The sequence below is a fragment of the Aspergillus brasiliensis genome (assembly GCF_001889945.1).
Source record: "Aspergillus brasiliensis CBS 101740 unplaced genomic scaffold ASPBRscaffold_1, whole genome shotgun sequence".
Taxonomy (NCBI): Eukaryota; Fungi; Ascomycota; class Eurotiomycetes; order Eurotiales; family Aspergillaceae; genus Aspergillus; species Aspergillus brasiliensis.
Window position 1 is genome coordinate 3,351,632 of NW_027137442.1, and position 14,284 is coordinate 3,365,915.

The 14,284-nt window shown below is 51.1% G+C and overlaps 6 protein-coding genes across 6 annotated transcripts; 3 read left to right on the plus strand and 3 right to left on the minus strand.

Moving 5' to 3' along the window:
- Positions 1–804: 804 nt before the first annotated feature.
- ASPBRDRAFT_191242 (uncharacterized protein) lies at positions 805–2,665 on the plus strand (the record flags this gene model as incomplete). The annotated part of the gene is made up of 4 exons (XM_067620339.1): positions 805–1,554; positions 1,622–1,736; positions 1,795–2,108; positions 2,180–2,665. The coding sequence occupies 4 exons, from the start codon at positions 805–807 to the stop codon at positions 2,663–2,665; spliced, it is 1,665 nt and encodes a 554-aa protein (XP_067485223.1).
- A 1,563-nt stretch (positions 2,666–4,228) lies between these two features.
- On the plus strand, positions 4,229–5,897 carry ASPBRDRAFT_253535 (SDR family oxidoreductase). The gene is made up of 4 exons (XM_067622166.1): positions 4,229–4,287; positions 4,420–4,576; positions 4,663–4,918; positions 4,980–5,897. Exons 2-4 carry the CDS (start codon positions 4,457–4,459, stop codon positions 5,867–5,869), a joined length of 1,266 nt encoding a protein of 421 aa, XP_067485224.1. The 5' UTR covers positions 4,229–4,287; positions 4,420–4,456; the 3' UTR covers positions 5,870–5,897.
- Positions 5,898–6,891: 994 nt separating this feature from the next.
- ASPBRDRAFT_71250 (MDR family MFS transporter) lies at positions 6,892–8,764 on the minus strand. The gene is made up of 2 exons (XM_067629119.1): positions 8,302–8,764; positions 6,892–8,237 (listed from the first exon to the last, which is right to left on the minus strand). The coding sequence occupies exons 1-2, from the start codon at positions 8,680–8,682 to the stop codon at positions 6,981–6,983; spliced, it is 1,638 nt and encodes a 545-aa protein (XP_067485225.1). The 5' UTR covers positions 8,683–8,764; the 3' UTR covers positions 6,892–6,980.
- Positions 8,765–9,075: 311 nt separating this feature from the next.
- ASPBRDRAFT_142258 (uncharacterized protein) lies at positions 9,076–10,846 on the minus strand. The gene is made up of 3 exons (XM_067619197.1): positions 10,328–10,846; positions 10,209–10,265; positions 9,076–10,131 (listed from the first exon to the last, which is right to left on the minus strand). The coding sequence occupies exons 1-3, from the start codon at positions 10,583–10,585 to the stop codon at positions 9,319–9,321; spliced, it is 1,128 nt and encodes a 375-aa protein (XP_067485226.1). The 5' UTR covers positions 10,586–10,846; the 3' UTR covers positions 9,076–9,318.
- Positions 10,847–11,107: 261 nt separating this feature from the next.
- ASPBRDRAFT_37206 (zinc-binding alcohol dehydrogenase family protein) lies at positions 11,108–12,538 on the plus strand. Its single transcript, XM_067623678.1, has one exon. The coding sequence runs from the start codon at positions 11,204–11,206 to the stop codon at positions 12,305–12,307; it is 1,104 nt and encodes a 367-aa protein (XP_067485227.1). The 5' UTR covers positions 11,108–11,203; the 3' UTR covers positions 12,308–12,538.
- A 633-nt stretch (positions 12,539–13,171) lies between these two features.
- On the minus strand, positions 13,172–13,853 carry ASPBRDRAFT_71253 (EthD domain-containing protein; the record flags this gene model as incomplete). The annotated part of the gene is made up of 2 exons (XM_067629120.1): positions 13,599–13,853; positions 13,172–13,510 (listed from the first exon to the last, which is right to left on the minus strand). Exons 1-2 carry the CDS (start codon positions 13,752–13,754, stop codon positions 13,172–13,174), a joined length of 495 nt encoding a protein of 164 aa, XP_067485228.1. The 5' UTR covers positions 13,755–13,853.
- Between the last annotated feature and the right edge of the window lie 431 nt (positions 13,854–14,284).

Sequence of the window (14,284 nt, forward strand, 5' to 3'; positions counted from 1 at the left end):
AATGGTGAATTTGTCTCGAGTCTTTACATAATCCGGGTGTAACTTTGGAGTCCAGTCTGGAAACAAGGAGTAAAGTCTCGGCAGAACAGCACACTGTCCTTTGAGTGATCTAGAGAGCTGTCAACGTCGCCTCATGACGGTTGCTTATTTCCTTGGGCTTAGCATTTAATGTTGTTTACCTTAGACCAGCCTATTCCCTTTGATCTCTACTATCATGATAGGCCACAGATCTTTCTTAGTGCTAGCTACTATGGAGCAGCCAGGATAGCTGTTCCTATAGTTATAACTATAGGAGAATATAAGGATCCTCAGCCAACACTATCTGATGCCTTGTATTGTGCTTGGTTTGTTTATTACAGATGTGCAGCACGAATATACTTGATATCTAAGTATTTAGAGCTATGTCCTGAAGCATATAACTGACAATCTTAGTCAAGATGCAATGCCTACACTTTCTACGCATGCCACTGGCGGTTACACAATGCAAACGGATTTCGGTGAGCCCCGCGCTCAGCTAGCCCAACTTTCAGGCAGAAAAGACATTAGTAGGCGAAGAACTTCAGAACATACCTTCATCCATCACTGCCGTGTCGAAAGGTTGAAAAAGTGCGAGATTCCGGACCTCACAGAGAGCAAGCTAGATCAAGAATCGAACATCTTGCGACAATCTATCACTCTTATATCTGTCCTTTGACCCTTTCTAGTATACATATCCTACTGCCAGCTCTTTCTACGAACTTTTGAAGCCCAAGATGAGCTACTCTCTACTAGTCCGAGTCCAAGTCACCATATGGATTTTGCTCCATGGCCCCGTCGATCTATGACACTGCATGGCTTGCTATGATAGAAAAGCGAACGGACCAAGGCTTCGAATGGCTATTCCCAGACAGCTTTGAATACCTCCTCCACCGGCAAACAGAGGATGGGGGCTGGGACCTCCTAAAAGACGTTGCGAACCGACACAGTGGCTATTCGGAGAATATCTGGGTACAAGATTGTGTTGTTCATTCGTTGGCTGCCCTATGCGCATTGTGTAGACATTACCAGCGTGCTTCATGCCACAGCCAAGAACTGCTGCCGGGCGACCTTCTGCGGAGGATTTTTCGCGCGAAGTCGTTTCTTGATGCCAAGCTTCAAATATGGCAGCCAGACGGAGCCACTCATTGCACGCTGGAACTAAGTGTTCCGGTCCTAATCCACCTTCTGCATGATCAAGGCGTGGAGTTCGAATTTCCTGCAAAGGACGACTTGCTGAGCGAGTATGCCGCAGCAACTAGCATTAACCTCAGCGGGCTGTATGAGAGGCCCTGCAACACCTCGCTGAGTTCACTGGAAGTGTTCACGATGCAGCTTGAGTGGGACAGGCTGGAACATCTCCCCAATTCTTCCGGTATTGCAGCATCTCCGGCCTCAACGGCTGCATATCTGATGTACTCTCCTACCTGGAGTGATGGGTGTGAGGCATACCTTCGCCATGTTCTGTTGGGCAGCCATCGGAAGAGAAATGGGGGCGTTGCCGGGGTATATCCTTTGGAAGTGTTTGAGCCATGCTGGGTAAGCTACATTCCCTTCAGCGAGTGAGAGGGGGTACCCGAGTTACTGCTAAGACATCACTATGTAGGTTCTGTCAACGTTACTAGAAAGCGGCTTCACAGTCGATGACCTAGGCGTGAAGAACGTAGATGACCTGCTCAAGTTGATCCACACATCTATGCAGAATGGAGTTATCGGTCCGAGTACGTATATCCCAAGAATAGTTATCCTTACCACAATAGCTGACTACCAAGCATGCAGCCTATTCTCTCCTCCCTAGCGCGGACGATACCTCACGAGCTTTGGCGGTTCTCACTAATAACGGCTATGAAGTTAGCTACGCAAGTCTCCTTGAGAAGTTCGAGGGCGATGATTCCTTTAGGGCTTTCGAAGACTCCGTTAGGTATTTGGATCCCTGTGTGCCACAACTGGCGACGAGCGTGAGCATCAACGGAAATGTTCTATACTGCCTGGTTTCTTCACCCGATCCCAGTGTCTTCACGTCGCAGATCGAGAAAATTGTCAAGTTTATGTGCTCAGAATGGAGCAAGTGGAAGGCGGCCAAGGACCCCCGGGTACGTGCTTTGAACTGGATTTCCGATCTCTCTGACGCAGAACTAACGGGATGTACTCTTCTGTACTCTAGAACCTCTCCGAGTATTATAGTATCCTGAACGTCGGCCAATCGCTGGTCCGGACTAGAGCCCTTTCCGATCAAGGATGTTTACCAGCCCTTGCAACAGATCTCGCTCAAGAACATATACCCAGATGCTTGCAAGAGGTATTGGACCGTGTGCTTCGTGGACAGAATGAAGATGGCTCCTGGGGCAACATGCACGGGACTGAGGAGACAGCATACGCAATCATTGTTCTGGCATATCTCGCATCCCACGCGGCCATTACCAACGATCCCAGCAAATCTGACCATGCAATTGCGAGGGGCAAGCAGTTCTTATTAGATAACTGGATTCTAGGCCACAAATCGGACAGGATCTGGACCGGAAAGGTTCTGCATGGCATATCGTGTGTGCACGATGCGTATGTCCTTGCTGCTTTGAAGATCAACCGGGAAAGCATAGCTGGAAGGCGAGGGCAGTCTTTAGGAATACTACCTTTCTGCAAGAAAAGATAGTGACTTTTGTGCGCATATCGAAGTATTCCGTGTTTGCTTCTGAGATTGATTTGCTTGGAGTGGCATCTGTACTTAGCACGGTTCGGGCAACATACTTAACCGGATACAAGTGTACTGTTTTGTTTCTATGAAATATGTTGGTTGGCAGCTTGTGTCTTGTTTCTGCATCAATATCCAACTTGTTGGAATGCAATGTAGCAAGAACTTGTGTAGAGTGGTTGACCACAATTCAGAACAAAGTGCGGGCCCAGAATAATACACTATACACTTAATTAAAATCCTGAGTGACCTAATATGCTTTACACTTCTTACTAGTCGGTACTTGAGTAGAAATGTGTTCATATCATGCAAGCAGTTATCTTGTATCTAAGACTTTCAAGTCGATTCGAATTTATCTTGAAGGTCTGCGAGTCCGAACCAGATATCCTTGAGCATGTTAACTAAAGATGCCCTATAATCTCATAATTAGCTATATACTCAGAGAAATTACAAATAAGTTCTAATGAATACTATTTCACTTTGCTGAATAGAGCATGCTATCTATAGCTCAGTATGCATACCACTGTAGACCCCGTCACAAATAAAGTTTCCTGGCTGAGAAGAATGCAATAACCCTCACCACTTCTTCTAGTTTACCAAATCTCCGCATTGCAGATACTTCTTCCGAGGAAAACAGTTTTTCTTTGAACGCATTCTAGTAAGAGGCGTAGAGATGACTCCCCTAGCGAGGTCAGTGAACTAACATCAACAATGGGGGAGAAAGGAAGAAAAGCATACAGCGCCACACAATGTACCCCGATATCCTTCAGTGCCAGATCTTGGGCTACTTTCTTCGTCAACCCAATCACCTCATATTTACTGACCGTGTATGCCAGCCCAGCCAAAGGATGCGCCGTTAACCCCCGTTATACTAGAGACACAGACTATAGAGGCTCCCATGTTGGAGAACGGGAAAACCAGAAAGTAGGGGGATGCTATATAAGTTCCGGTGGAGGACTTCCCTTTCCCAATCAAGCATGCGCCAGAAGGCGGTGACTTTCTGCTGTGTTAACGCTCAGTATCACTGCCTTCCGATAGGTAAGATTAAATTTAAGAGTAATTTGGTTGTATACCACCATTATAAAGAATTGGGGGGAATTTCTTCTACAAAGCTAAGCATCAGGTAATTTGCAAGGCCAATCTTGAACTTTTGCTCAAGCTTTGTTTTTTTTTTTTTTTTTTTTTCTTTCTTTCGGAGACATTAAAGTGGCTCTTGAGCTTCCGTCGGAAGAAAAGGCTCCGAAGCACCCACCGGAAGCATAGTTATCACCTCAATACGTAAATGTTGCCGAGTTCGCCTCTCAGTGACGTCTTCCTGCGCCATTATTCGCTTTGTCATAACAGCTTTCCCAGATCATGACATTGCCCCTTCTATTATTAAAAGATACTAGGGGTTTAAGTGGATCATATCTGATTTTTAATAAAATAGCTAAAGATTATCATATAGGTTCTGCATCAACTGATAGATTTTGATCTACCGCAGCTGTACTCGGTGACTTTCTGCTTATATTGCTCCGGCGGTGTCTTCGTGGAAAGCTTCATCAATGCTTGGCCATAGGGCAGACCTCCAAAGAAAGGGTGTCGTAAGCCTCTCACGGTCCACCTTGCTTATGAATCACGACTGCCTTCTTTTTTCCTTTCTTTGCGATAGAACTGCGGATCCCATTCTAAATAAATAGGCATGGGAAAGTCAACCAACTAACCCAGTAGAAAAGTAGATCAACATTCTGGATATTCGAGCCGAAAGTCACAATGTTGACCCAAGTCATCTGTTCAAAGGGCATCTACCACGGACTTCCCGTCTTCCCGGACGATGTCACCGGCCTGACCGCAATTGTGACCGGGGCCAATGGTATCTCCGGTGACTATATGGTGAGACCCAATTTCCTCCAGGGCCTATCCTTTTCATTGTTGAATTTGTGCCGGACTAACGCTTCTGGTGACCGTTCCTCGCACAGCTCCGAGTCCTTTGCGAATCTCCAAAGCGCTGGAAGAAGATATACGCGCTATCGCGTCGTCCTCCTAACGGAGAATGGCCTAGCCATGTGGAGCACGTCTGCATGGACTTCTTGAAGTCTCCAGATGAGCTCGCCACCATTCTCCAGGAGCGGAAAGTTCACGCAGACTACGTTTTCTTCTTCTCTTACATCCAACCTGCTCCCCAGGAAGGTGAAAGCATATGGAGTGCCGCCGAGGAGCTAGTGAAGATTAATAGTAAGCGTGACGTGAATGAGCGCCTCCTCCCCCAACTCATCGCTAACTCGCCACTCAACAGCCCGCTTACTATCGAACTTCCTTGAATCCCTGGCTCTGTCAAAGACCCTACCTAAAACCATCCTTCTCCAGCTAGGCGCGAAATATTACGGCGTGCATCTCGGCCCGACCTCGGTCCCGCAGGAAGAGACAGATCCACGCGTCGACCTGGAACCCAACTTTTACTACACGCAAGAGGATTGCTTGAAAGACTTTGCTGCCAAGCATGGTATCTCATGGAACACCACCCGTCCTTCCTGGATCCCCGGCGCGGTGCCCGACGCGGCCATGAATCTCTGCCTGCCGTTGGCCATCTATGCCATCGTGCAGAAGCACCTCGGCCGGCCGTTGGAGTACCCCGCTGATCTCGCCGCATGGGAGTCTAACCAGACCTTGTCGAGCGCTCAGATGAACTGTTATCTGGCCGAATGGGCGGTTCTCAGCGGTAACGGGAACTTGAGCTTCAACGCCACTGACGACTCTGCTTTTACGTGGGGCAAATTCTGGCCTAAGCTAGCGGACTATTACCAGATGGCCTGGAAGGGACCTAACTCTGACGAAGAGAGCTCCTACCGCACCACCACCACCCCCTACTCCCCTCCTCCCCGTGGGTTCGGCCCCGCTGGTACCATCCGCTACAAATTCCTTCTGACAGAGTGGGCCAAGCAACCGGAGGTGCAGCAGGCCTGGAAGGTAATCGCAGAGAAGCATGGGTTGCGCGAAAAGGAATTGCGCGATACGGATCGGGTCTTTGGTTTTGCTGATGCTGCCTTGACCTGGTCGTATCCCATTCACTTCAGCACCACGAGAGCCAAGACACTTGGCTTCTTTGGCTTTGTGGACAGCTCCGTGTCTATTTTCAAGACTTTCGAGGAATTTGTGGACATGAAAATGCTTCCTTCCCGTCAGTAGAGAAGGCGGGCAGAAAAAGAAATTTGTCGGGGGGGGATTATTGGGAGGTGTGAATTTAGGGGTTTGTTTTGTTTTGACTAGGACAAACTCTGTAATGATATAAGATGTAAAGTTTCAGGACAATTGATACTATATTCACTAGATGAAAGGCTAAAGTATCCCGTATGGGGGTGCCATCTCCCTAAGTTACAGTTCTTAACACACCGTGCCCTTGATCCGAAGGATGTCCTTCTATTCACAATATTGATATTACCCCATGTAGGTAAAAACCAGTGGTGCTTGAGATCGATCGAACGCTAGAAGCTGAAGGGCTAGTCCTCCTTTCTGATCTTCTATCAAAGTCCTCTCTTTTTTTCACCTTTCCAGGAAAGAAGTGCAGCTGGTCCTTCACATCAACCCTCCATCATCATCATGATTATTCCTACTTCAACATACTACTTCTGCTGGTGCTGCTCTCTTGCAACGGCACAAAATGACCCGGAGACACAACAGGTTTTTTTTTCTTCTTTTCCTTTTCGCCAGCCCACCGAAGGGTCCCCTTTGAAACGTTGGCATGACTATTCAAACAGTCTCTCACTCATCTTTATTATTTTGATATCTAGTTTCCTCACCTAAAATTTGATCATTTTCATCATTTGAAATTTTTGGATTATTTTCTTTCTCCTCTTGTTCTATAACTTCCTCTTCTGATCTATCCCGATGACCAAAGCCGGTGGGGACACTACAGCTCGTTCAGCGCGGAGACCCTTCCTTCCCCTACTTATTGGAACGGCTCTACTAGAAATCTTTATCTGCTCCAGCCATTACCAATATGCAATCAGTGTAGAAACTGAGAAGTGAAAAAGAAAAAGTATACATACAACAGAAGGGATTCGCTGGTGGTCACCCACCCAACTACTAACCTCCCGGCGTGTGGCTTGAGTACGGCTGAGCGGACGGGAAGCCCTATTTTCCACACCCTATGGTCGTATGTACTTACTCTCTCTTTCAACGAGGTTATATTGTTATTTAGTATTTCCTTGGAAGCATCTATCTATGCACATGATACATAGTTTTATTTGCAGTCATCTAAAATATAGTTCTAATACATTATTACCATCAGACATCATAGCTATTTCGTCGGCCCCGCCTCCACCACTCGTAAATCATCCTTCTCCTCCATCTGGTCCTTTTCCTTCAGACCAAACTCCGACTCCAGCGTCGTGCGTAACTCCACCTCCTTCTCTAGCCACGCAATAATGAAACCCAGTCCTGCAAACACCACGGAGATCTGCCACACGCGCTGCATCGCCCCCGTATACGCGTCGATAATAGCCGGCTGCACATCCGCCGGGAAAGTAGACACGAAGTCCCCCGATGCCTGTTCGTACGCTCCACTAGAGCCCGGGATAGCTGCGATGCGAGGGTCCTTGTCCAGTCCGGCGGCTGCCACACGGGATGCGAACTGATTATTGAAGATCGCAGCGGGAATGGCGACGCCCCACACAGAGCCTAAAGAGCGCAGGAAGGCCCAGGTAGCAGTGGACGCGGCGACGTCCGTCTCAGCTAGTTCCGCCTGTGCGGCGGGGAGAGTGGATGTGATAACAAAGCCGGATCCGATGCCTGCGAGGAGCTGGAAGCCGGTCCAGGCGCCTGTGCTGGAGTTTTTATCGAGCAGACTGAAGAGACCCATGCCAAGGGTCATTAAGGTGAAACCGGCGATTTGGATGGGTTTGTACCGGCCGGTTTTTGTGAGGACTACGCCGGCGGCGATCGCTGCGGGTACGGTAACGATGACGGTGGGGAGGAGTTGCACACCCGAGCGGATGGGGGAGCTGCTTTTTACGCCTTGGAAGTAGACAGGGAGGAAGTAGATGGTCCAGTACAGGAGCATGCCGTGGAGAAAGGTGAGGGTGAAGGCCGCGAGGGAGGTGCGGTTGGCAAAGAGGCGAAGTGGCATGGTGGGCTCAGGGCACAACTTGGGGGTGGCCTGGATCGCCGGGAAGGCGACCAGGAGGCCTACCAGACCGAGGACGAGTGGTACAACTACATGCCAGCTGGACCAGGAGTAGCTGGTACCACCGAAGCTGAGGGCGATCAGGATCGCCACCACCGAAGCGATGAGCAGCCCGTTGCCGAGCCAGTCGATGCGCTTAAGCTTCTGGGGGAGAGTGGTGTTCTTCTGGTATTTCACCTGCAGGAAGAGCAGCATCAAACCAATGGCGGCTCCAGCAATGGGCAAACTGATATAGAAGGACCAGCGCCAGGTGACATTCTCCGTGAAAGCGCCGCCGATGAACGGACCAAGCGAGGAGCCGACGGCGAAGACGACGAAGATGAGGGCCATGATTTGGCCTCGTTCACGTAGAGGCACGAGGTCGCAGACAACCTGCAGCGAATTAGACGACATAAAAAAAAGCAAATAGAGGAAAATCAAGCTTCAGGAATCATACAATATCCACCAACATATTGACACCTCCCAGGCCCACACCTTGCACCGTGCGCCCGGCAATGAGCATCGCGGAGAATGAGGCGCCCCCGCTGATTCCACTTCCCAGCGCAAAGAAGGCGACGGCGGAAATCAGCGGCCATCGTCGGCCCCAGACATCGGCGAGTTGGCCATAGAGCGGCTGAAAGGCCGTGCTGGAGAGGAAGAAGGCATTGACAAACCAGATATAGGACTCTCCCGCGTTCAGGTCCCGAGAAATAGTCGGCAGTGCGGTGGAGGTGACGGTGGACTCGACGGCGGTTAGGAGTGAGGTCACGGCGCAGCCCGCAATAATTAGCCAGAAGCGCCAGCCCCGCGAGGAAGAGGATGAGGGTGGTGCATCCATGGCTGGCGGGAGGATGGATGGAAGGATTGGGAGGCGCAGGCAAACTGCGACCCTTTAAGGCGCGCAGGAAGAAGAAAGCTCAGCCAGGATGAGTAAACTGTAGAGATGGTGGTTGACAGCGAAAGGGGCACGTTGACTGCCTCGACGCGACGGGTGTATTATACCGTTTGGTATGCAGCAGTACGATACAGGTTCGATCAGTGCATGTTACTTACATTTAACTAATTAACTTAACTAGTTAGTGTGTTGGACGGGACAATGGTGGACGCTAGCCCTACAGACCCTGCTGGATGTGCAGGGGACACGCAGGATGACAACGGCGCCATGAGCCAATGGTCTGCCATTCCCGGTCATTCACTAATGTACACTTAGCAGGGAGCAAAGAGAATCCCTGACCAATTTCACAGAATCATCGTGGTTCATGTTCCTTCGCTTTAGTGAACCGTTGGGGCATTTTACCTTCCTACTGGAGTAATCCAGTCGTCGGGATATCTCTTCCGGTCGAGTTAGTAGGATTGACGTAAACGAATGAATGTACTGGAAAGAATAGGGGCCAACATCAATCAAGGCTAATTTTACATTTCACTAGGCAACATGGATGAACAAAGAAAACTTCTAAGCCAGTTTCTACCACAATCACGGCTGGTGCTTATCCCTCCTGCCGTCCTCCAGCTCCAGCGATGGATCAGCCGAATTCGTCCAGGGACCAGATCCCCCCTCGTCCCAGGAACTGCTCGTCAACTCCGTCACACTACCCAGGCGTTGCGCATGCCTTGGCCCTTTCCCTTGAGCCAGCCGACCGTTTGTGGACATCATATAGCCATGTGCCTTGAACGGACGACGAGATTTGGACGCCGTGGTGGATTTCTGCACCACGCGCAACAGCGGTGCCGACGCCGGGATACACGCCGTCACCACGCCCCAGCAGAGCTGCACACTATTCCACAGATAACTGTCGGTGTCATCCCAGGACAGGTCGCCGCCGTTCTCCAACTGCCATGAGTAGTAGAAGCGCACCGCGGAGATGGCGGTCACGAACCCACCCAATGTAAACGTGAAGATCACGGCCACTTTCTTGCGGTACGGCATCTGCAGATTCCACAGCACAATGACCGGGACCAGGAGCATGACCACCTCGGAGAATAGGTCGAGGAGTAGCGGCACCCCCAGATGCAAGCGCTGGGGCTCGCAGGTTCCGTGCAAGGGCTCCGGGGGTTCGAAGCCGAAGATGGGATACACGCGTAACCAGAACATCTGGGGCGGCACGCAGGCACAAATGAAGGCGACGGTGGATCCGACGCCGAGGCCTGTGCAGAAGACGAAGAGCGCCCAGATCGTATAGCGCAGAGATCGGACGATGGAGGTGAAGGCACGCTGGTAGAAGAAGAGGATGGACAGCTTGTTGAACATGAGGGCGACCGCTTGTAGCACGGTCACCACATAGCCCATCTACATATAGACGGTTAGTCACATGCCTAGGCACTCTACCTAATGACTGAAGGAATGAAGGAGATGTTGAAACGCACCTCGAAGATGAGTGCCGTCCTCTCGGGAGGATGGGGATCCTCCTTCATCACCCAGTACTGCATGCCTTGTCAGCCCAACTCTACTGTGCTAGACCCCTTGGTTCTCAGGTGCTGCTAACCTCATGACGACCCAAGCCATTCTTCACAGCAACAATCGTGCAACTCGACACAGCCAGCGCGAGGATGGCTGCGAAGATGATGAGGATACTATCGGGGGTGAAGAGGCGGCGGATGGTAGCCTGGGCCACGAGGCGGATTACCGTGGCCAGGACGCAGAAGACCATACTAATGATGCATGCTGCCAGCACCTCGGGACCCCGATTCTCACGCGAATGGTTACTCAGCAGCGCGTCCATGGCGCTAGTACTGTTTGCCATACTGGTGGATTGAGCAAAGAATGGAGGCTTCTGGACAAAGTACACGCCAGGAAATACTTGGGAAAAGGGTCGTTGAGAGAAAGTTTGAGGAATAAAACCACCTTGCTGTGAGGGTGTGCTTAATCCAAATGCCTATCACCCTGTCTGCCTGCCCTCCTTCCGTTCATCCCGCTTCTTGTCAGACGCAGTCTTACATGCATGCTGCTACATTGGGGGCCATCGGCTCGCGACAGGTTTGTACCTCTTGAACAGAGAAGCAGGGTGGTAGATCTTTCGCATGTGGCTGGCTTTTTGCCCCAAGAGCTGGCAGATTTTCACCCTAAAGGTGCAATATACTGGTGGGGCCTAAGCTGCACGCAAGTATCACTAGTTGAGAGGGGTTATACCAACGCATCCATTGCATGATAACGTCGGAGTAGACTCCGGAGGGGCTCAATGCGAGGTAGTTAGTTAGTTAGCTTAAATGCTGCAGAGCATAAATAGTCATCTGTGGGAATGGGAAGGCTTGATGAGGATTCGTCAGGATGGCAGAAATACGACGTCAAGTTGCAGTGTATATAATCTACTTGACTCCCGACCTCATTCTTGCACAGCTGTGTGCCAAATAGACCACCAATAATGCCCACCATCCCGACAACGCAGCGTGCATTGGTGGTGCAAGGGCCCAATTCCCTCCGATGTGTGACCAACAGCCCCGTGCCGTGCCTCGCAGGGGACCAAATCCTGGTGCAGACGAGGGCCGTGGCCCTCAATCCATCGGATTGGAAAATGCTCGAGGCGGCCGCGGCCACGCCGGGCGCCATTAGCGGCAGCGACTTTGCTGGAGTCATAGTGGCCTGTGGAGAACAAGTGCAGAATATATCGATCGGCGAACGTGTCTGCGGCTTTCTCTTTGGGGCCAGTCCGACCAGCCCTCAGAATGGGGCCTTTGCCGAATACCTCGTCGCCTACCCAGACCTCTGCTTCAAAGTGCCCCCGTCTATGACCTTCGAAGAGGCGGCCTCTGTGGGGATGGGTTTGATGACGGTAGGACTCCTCTTTCGTTCGCTTGGCCTGCAGACACAGACACAGACAGACATAAGCCCCATCCCGGATACAGCTAATGCAGCGAACACATACAAGCCGTTTGTCCTCGTATACGGAGGCTCAACAGCGACCGGCACACTGGCCATTCAGCTGCTGCGACAGCATGGCTACCAGCCGATTACGACCTGCTCCCCACAGCATTTTCCGCTCGTAACGCAACGGGGGGCCGTGGCGACCTTCGACTACGCCTCACGCACCTGCAAGGAAGATATCCGCGCTTACACGAAGGGCACCCTGGGCTTCGCCATGGACTGCATTGCCGACTCGCATGCCACCACGGTGTGCTACGGGGCGATTGGTGGGAATCGGGGGGGCCGCTATTGCGCCTTGGACCGATATCCGCCTCGTCTGGAGGGCCGCCGGCAGGATATCCAACCCGAGTGGATTCACAGCGCCACTATCTTTGGGGAGGATGTTCAGCTCGCGGGGTCGTATCATCGCACCGCACGCCCGGGGGATCGCGAGTTCGCTATAGAGTGGGCACGTCATTGTACCCAGCTGTTGGCACGAGGAGCATTGCAGACCCATCCGCTGCAGGTGCAGAAAGGAGGGCTTCCGCGCATTGTTGTGGATTTGCCTTTGCTCCGCAGTAACCAGATTTCGGGCCGCAAATTGGTCTATCCTGTAGGTCAATAGCCATAGGCGAGAGACGGCGAGGATACTACCTAGTTATGCTCCGCATCGGCCCACCAGGGCAGGAAGGGAAATGCGACCGATGGATACGAGTGGGTAGCAAATGCTTGCTTGGCATATGCTTATGGCGCAGAAGGTGATGTGTGGTTTGCTGTTGGAAGACGCGCGTGACTGACCACCAAGTCTGGATCTGTGCGGTAAAATGTATCCTTAGCATTATTTAATAGTACGGAGTACTTTCATTGTTCCATCAGGATTCTGCAGCGCCAGATGGCGAATCATCTGGCCAACTAACTGCTAGTGCTCACGTTGTGTTGCAATATTCTTGAGCTAGATCTGCAGGGTTCGATGGCCTCTCCGGTCTAGGCCCTAGTTAATCACGGAGAGAAATCGTGCAGTTGCAGGTTCCACCGCGCACTGACACACGTCCCACTTACTGTCCTGTCCCCCAGTTTTATCTCACTAGTAGCCCATGAATTCTCCGCTCTGGGGTTGACAGTTCGGCAATCATAAGCAAGACCACTTCGCGGGGTAAAAATGGGTCTCTAAAAGTCACTAAATTAGCGGGTTGCATTGTGGCACTTCTAACCCCAAACCGGTAGCCAAGATGCTGCATTAGTATCACCCGGGTGGATTAACATGAATTACGCAGATAATACAGTGGTAAATTGGGAGAATCAAGAAGACTGTCATAAGATTTCTATTGAAGTATAGACAGGCACCACTTCGCCCACATGAGATGGGCTTTCCGTGCAGAATAAGCTGCAACCCACGGGTCCTTCCCTACTTACTAGTCAAATAAACACAAGTTGGAATAAAAATGTCATTGGCAGAGCTAACTAAATACATCATGCTATCTCCACCCCTTTAGATGCGGATACCCTCGGGGGCCGAAGTGGGCTTGCTATCCTGACCCAGAGCAATGAGCTCCTCAAAGCTACCGTAGTCCTCGTCCACCACCTTGCCATCCTCCACAAACACCTCCTCCCACCCCGCCGTCAACTTGGCGCGCGTCTGGTCACAGATCTCGTCCTCGCCGGCCACGAGGCTCTGGAAGTCCGGATCCATCACAATCGCCTGCGCCGTCTCCGCGTTCGGCACGTACACGGACACCATGATGTCGTGATCCTCAATCTCCCAGCCGGGACGCACTGCCCAGGGGATCTTCTCGGTGATGAGCTTCTTGCTGGCGCTGGGGGTGTGATACTATTTAGATGATTCGTATCAGTTGATGTTCTTGTAAGTCGAAAATGGGGGAGGGCATGTGGGAAGGCATGTGGCGGGATCAACCGACCTGGCACACTTTGAGGGCGCCATGGCGGGCCTGCACAATGGCGGCCTTGGGTGCATGCGACTTGCTGGCATACTCGTGGAAGTCCTTCTCGGAGATGCCCTCCTTCTTGTAGCGGAAGGAGGTCAGCTTGAGGACCATTTGCTTCTGGGGGGCCATGATGAAGAGGATGGAAGTTAAGATGAGTAGATTTGTTTGCTTATGAATATAGTAGAATAGAAATAAGGTCTTTGTAGTAATGTCAATTGAGTCAAGTCGGTAGGGTGCGCAATCACGGCCTATATATAATATTCTCACAGTCCACAGCCCCCAAAATAAAAGACCTCAGCAGTATCATCCCACCAGCGGGTAGTATCTCCCATCTGACTACCTCTCGGCTCGAGGTAACTCCGACCTGGCACGCAGTCGTACTCACTGGGCGATTATTGGGCCATTCCCTGACGTGAGCTCTACGATACTACTATCTGACCAGGTTCCTCACGCCACGGAAAGGACATAGTGAGGAGCCTCAGCTCCGAGCACTCCGGATGTCCCTCGTGTGGATCATCGTCGCGACTGAATTCTTCCCGATGGCCATGCTAAAATCTTATATACAGTAGGCTCATCGGTCTCACTGCCTAGATGGTCGAGTAACAGCGTGAGGCTGAACGCCAATACTACGCTGCTTTCCAATTCATATCCATATCCGA

Bases quoted from the DNA above. Each gene is read 5' to 3' on its own strand.
- ASPBRDRAFT_37206 (XM_067623678.1), top strand. From the start codon at position 11,204: ATGCCCACCATCCCGACAACGCAGCGTGCATTGGTGGTGCAAGGGCCC.
- ASPBRDRAFT_142258 (XM_067619197.1), bottom strand. From the start codon at position 10,585: ATGGCAAACAGTACTAGCGCCATGGACGCGCTGCTGAGTAACCATTCG. The intron at 10,266-10,327 runs GTTAGCAGCACC...CAAGGCATGCAG, and splicing joins ATGGCTTGGGTCGTCATGAG to TACTGGGTGATGAAGGAGGA. The intron at 10,132-10,208 runs GTGCGTTTCAAC...GTCTATATGTAG, and splicing joins GGACGGCACTCATCTTCGAG to ATGGGCTATGTGGTGACCGT.
- ASPBRDRAFT_253535 (XM_067622166.1), top strand. From the start codon at position 4,457: ATGTTGACCCAAGTCATCTGTTCAAAGGGCATCTACCACGGACTTCCC. The intron at 4,577-4,662 runs GTGAGACCCAAT...TTCCTCGCACAG, and splicing joins GTATCTCCGGTGACTATATG to CTCCGAGTCCTTTGCGAATC. The intron at 4,919-4,979 runs GTAAGCGTGACG...GCCACTCAACAG, and splicing joins GGAGCTAGTGAAGATTAATA to CCCGCTTACTATCGAACTTC.
- ASPBRDRAFT_71250 (XM_067629119.1), bottom strand. From the start codon at position 8,682: ATGGATGCACCACCCTCATCCTCTTCCTCGCGGGGCTGGCGCTTCTGG. The intron at 8,238-8,301 runs GTATGATTCCTG...AATTCGCTGCAG, and splicing joins TCAATATGTTGGTGGATATT to GTTGTCTGCGACCTCGTGCC.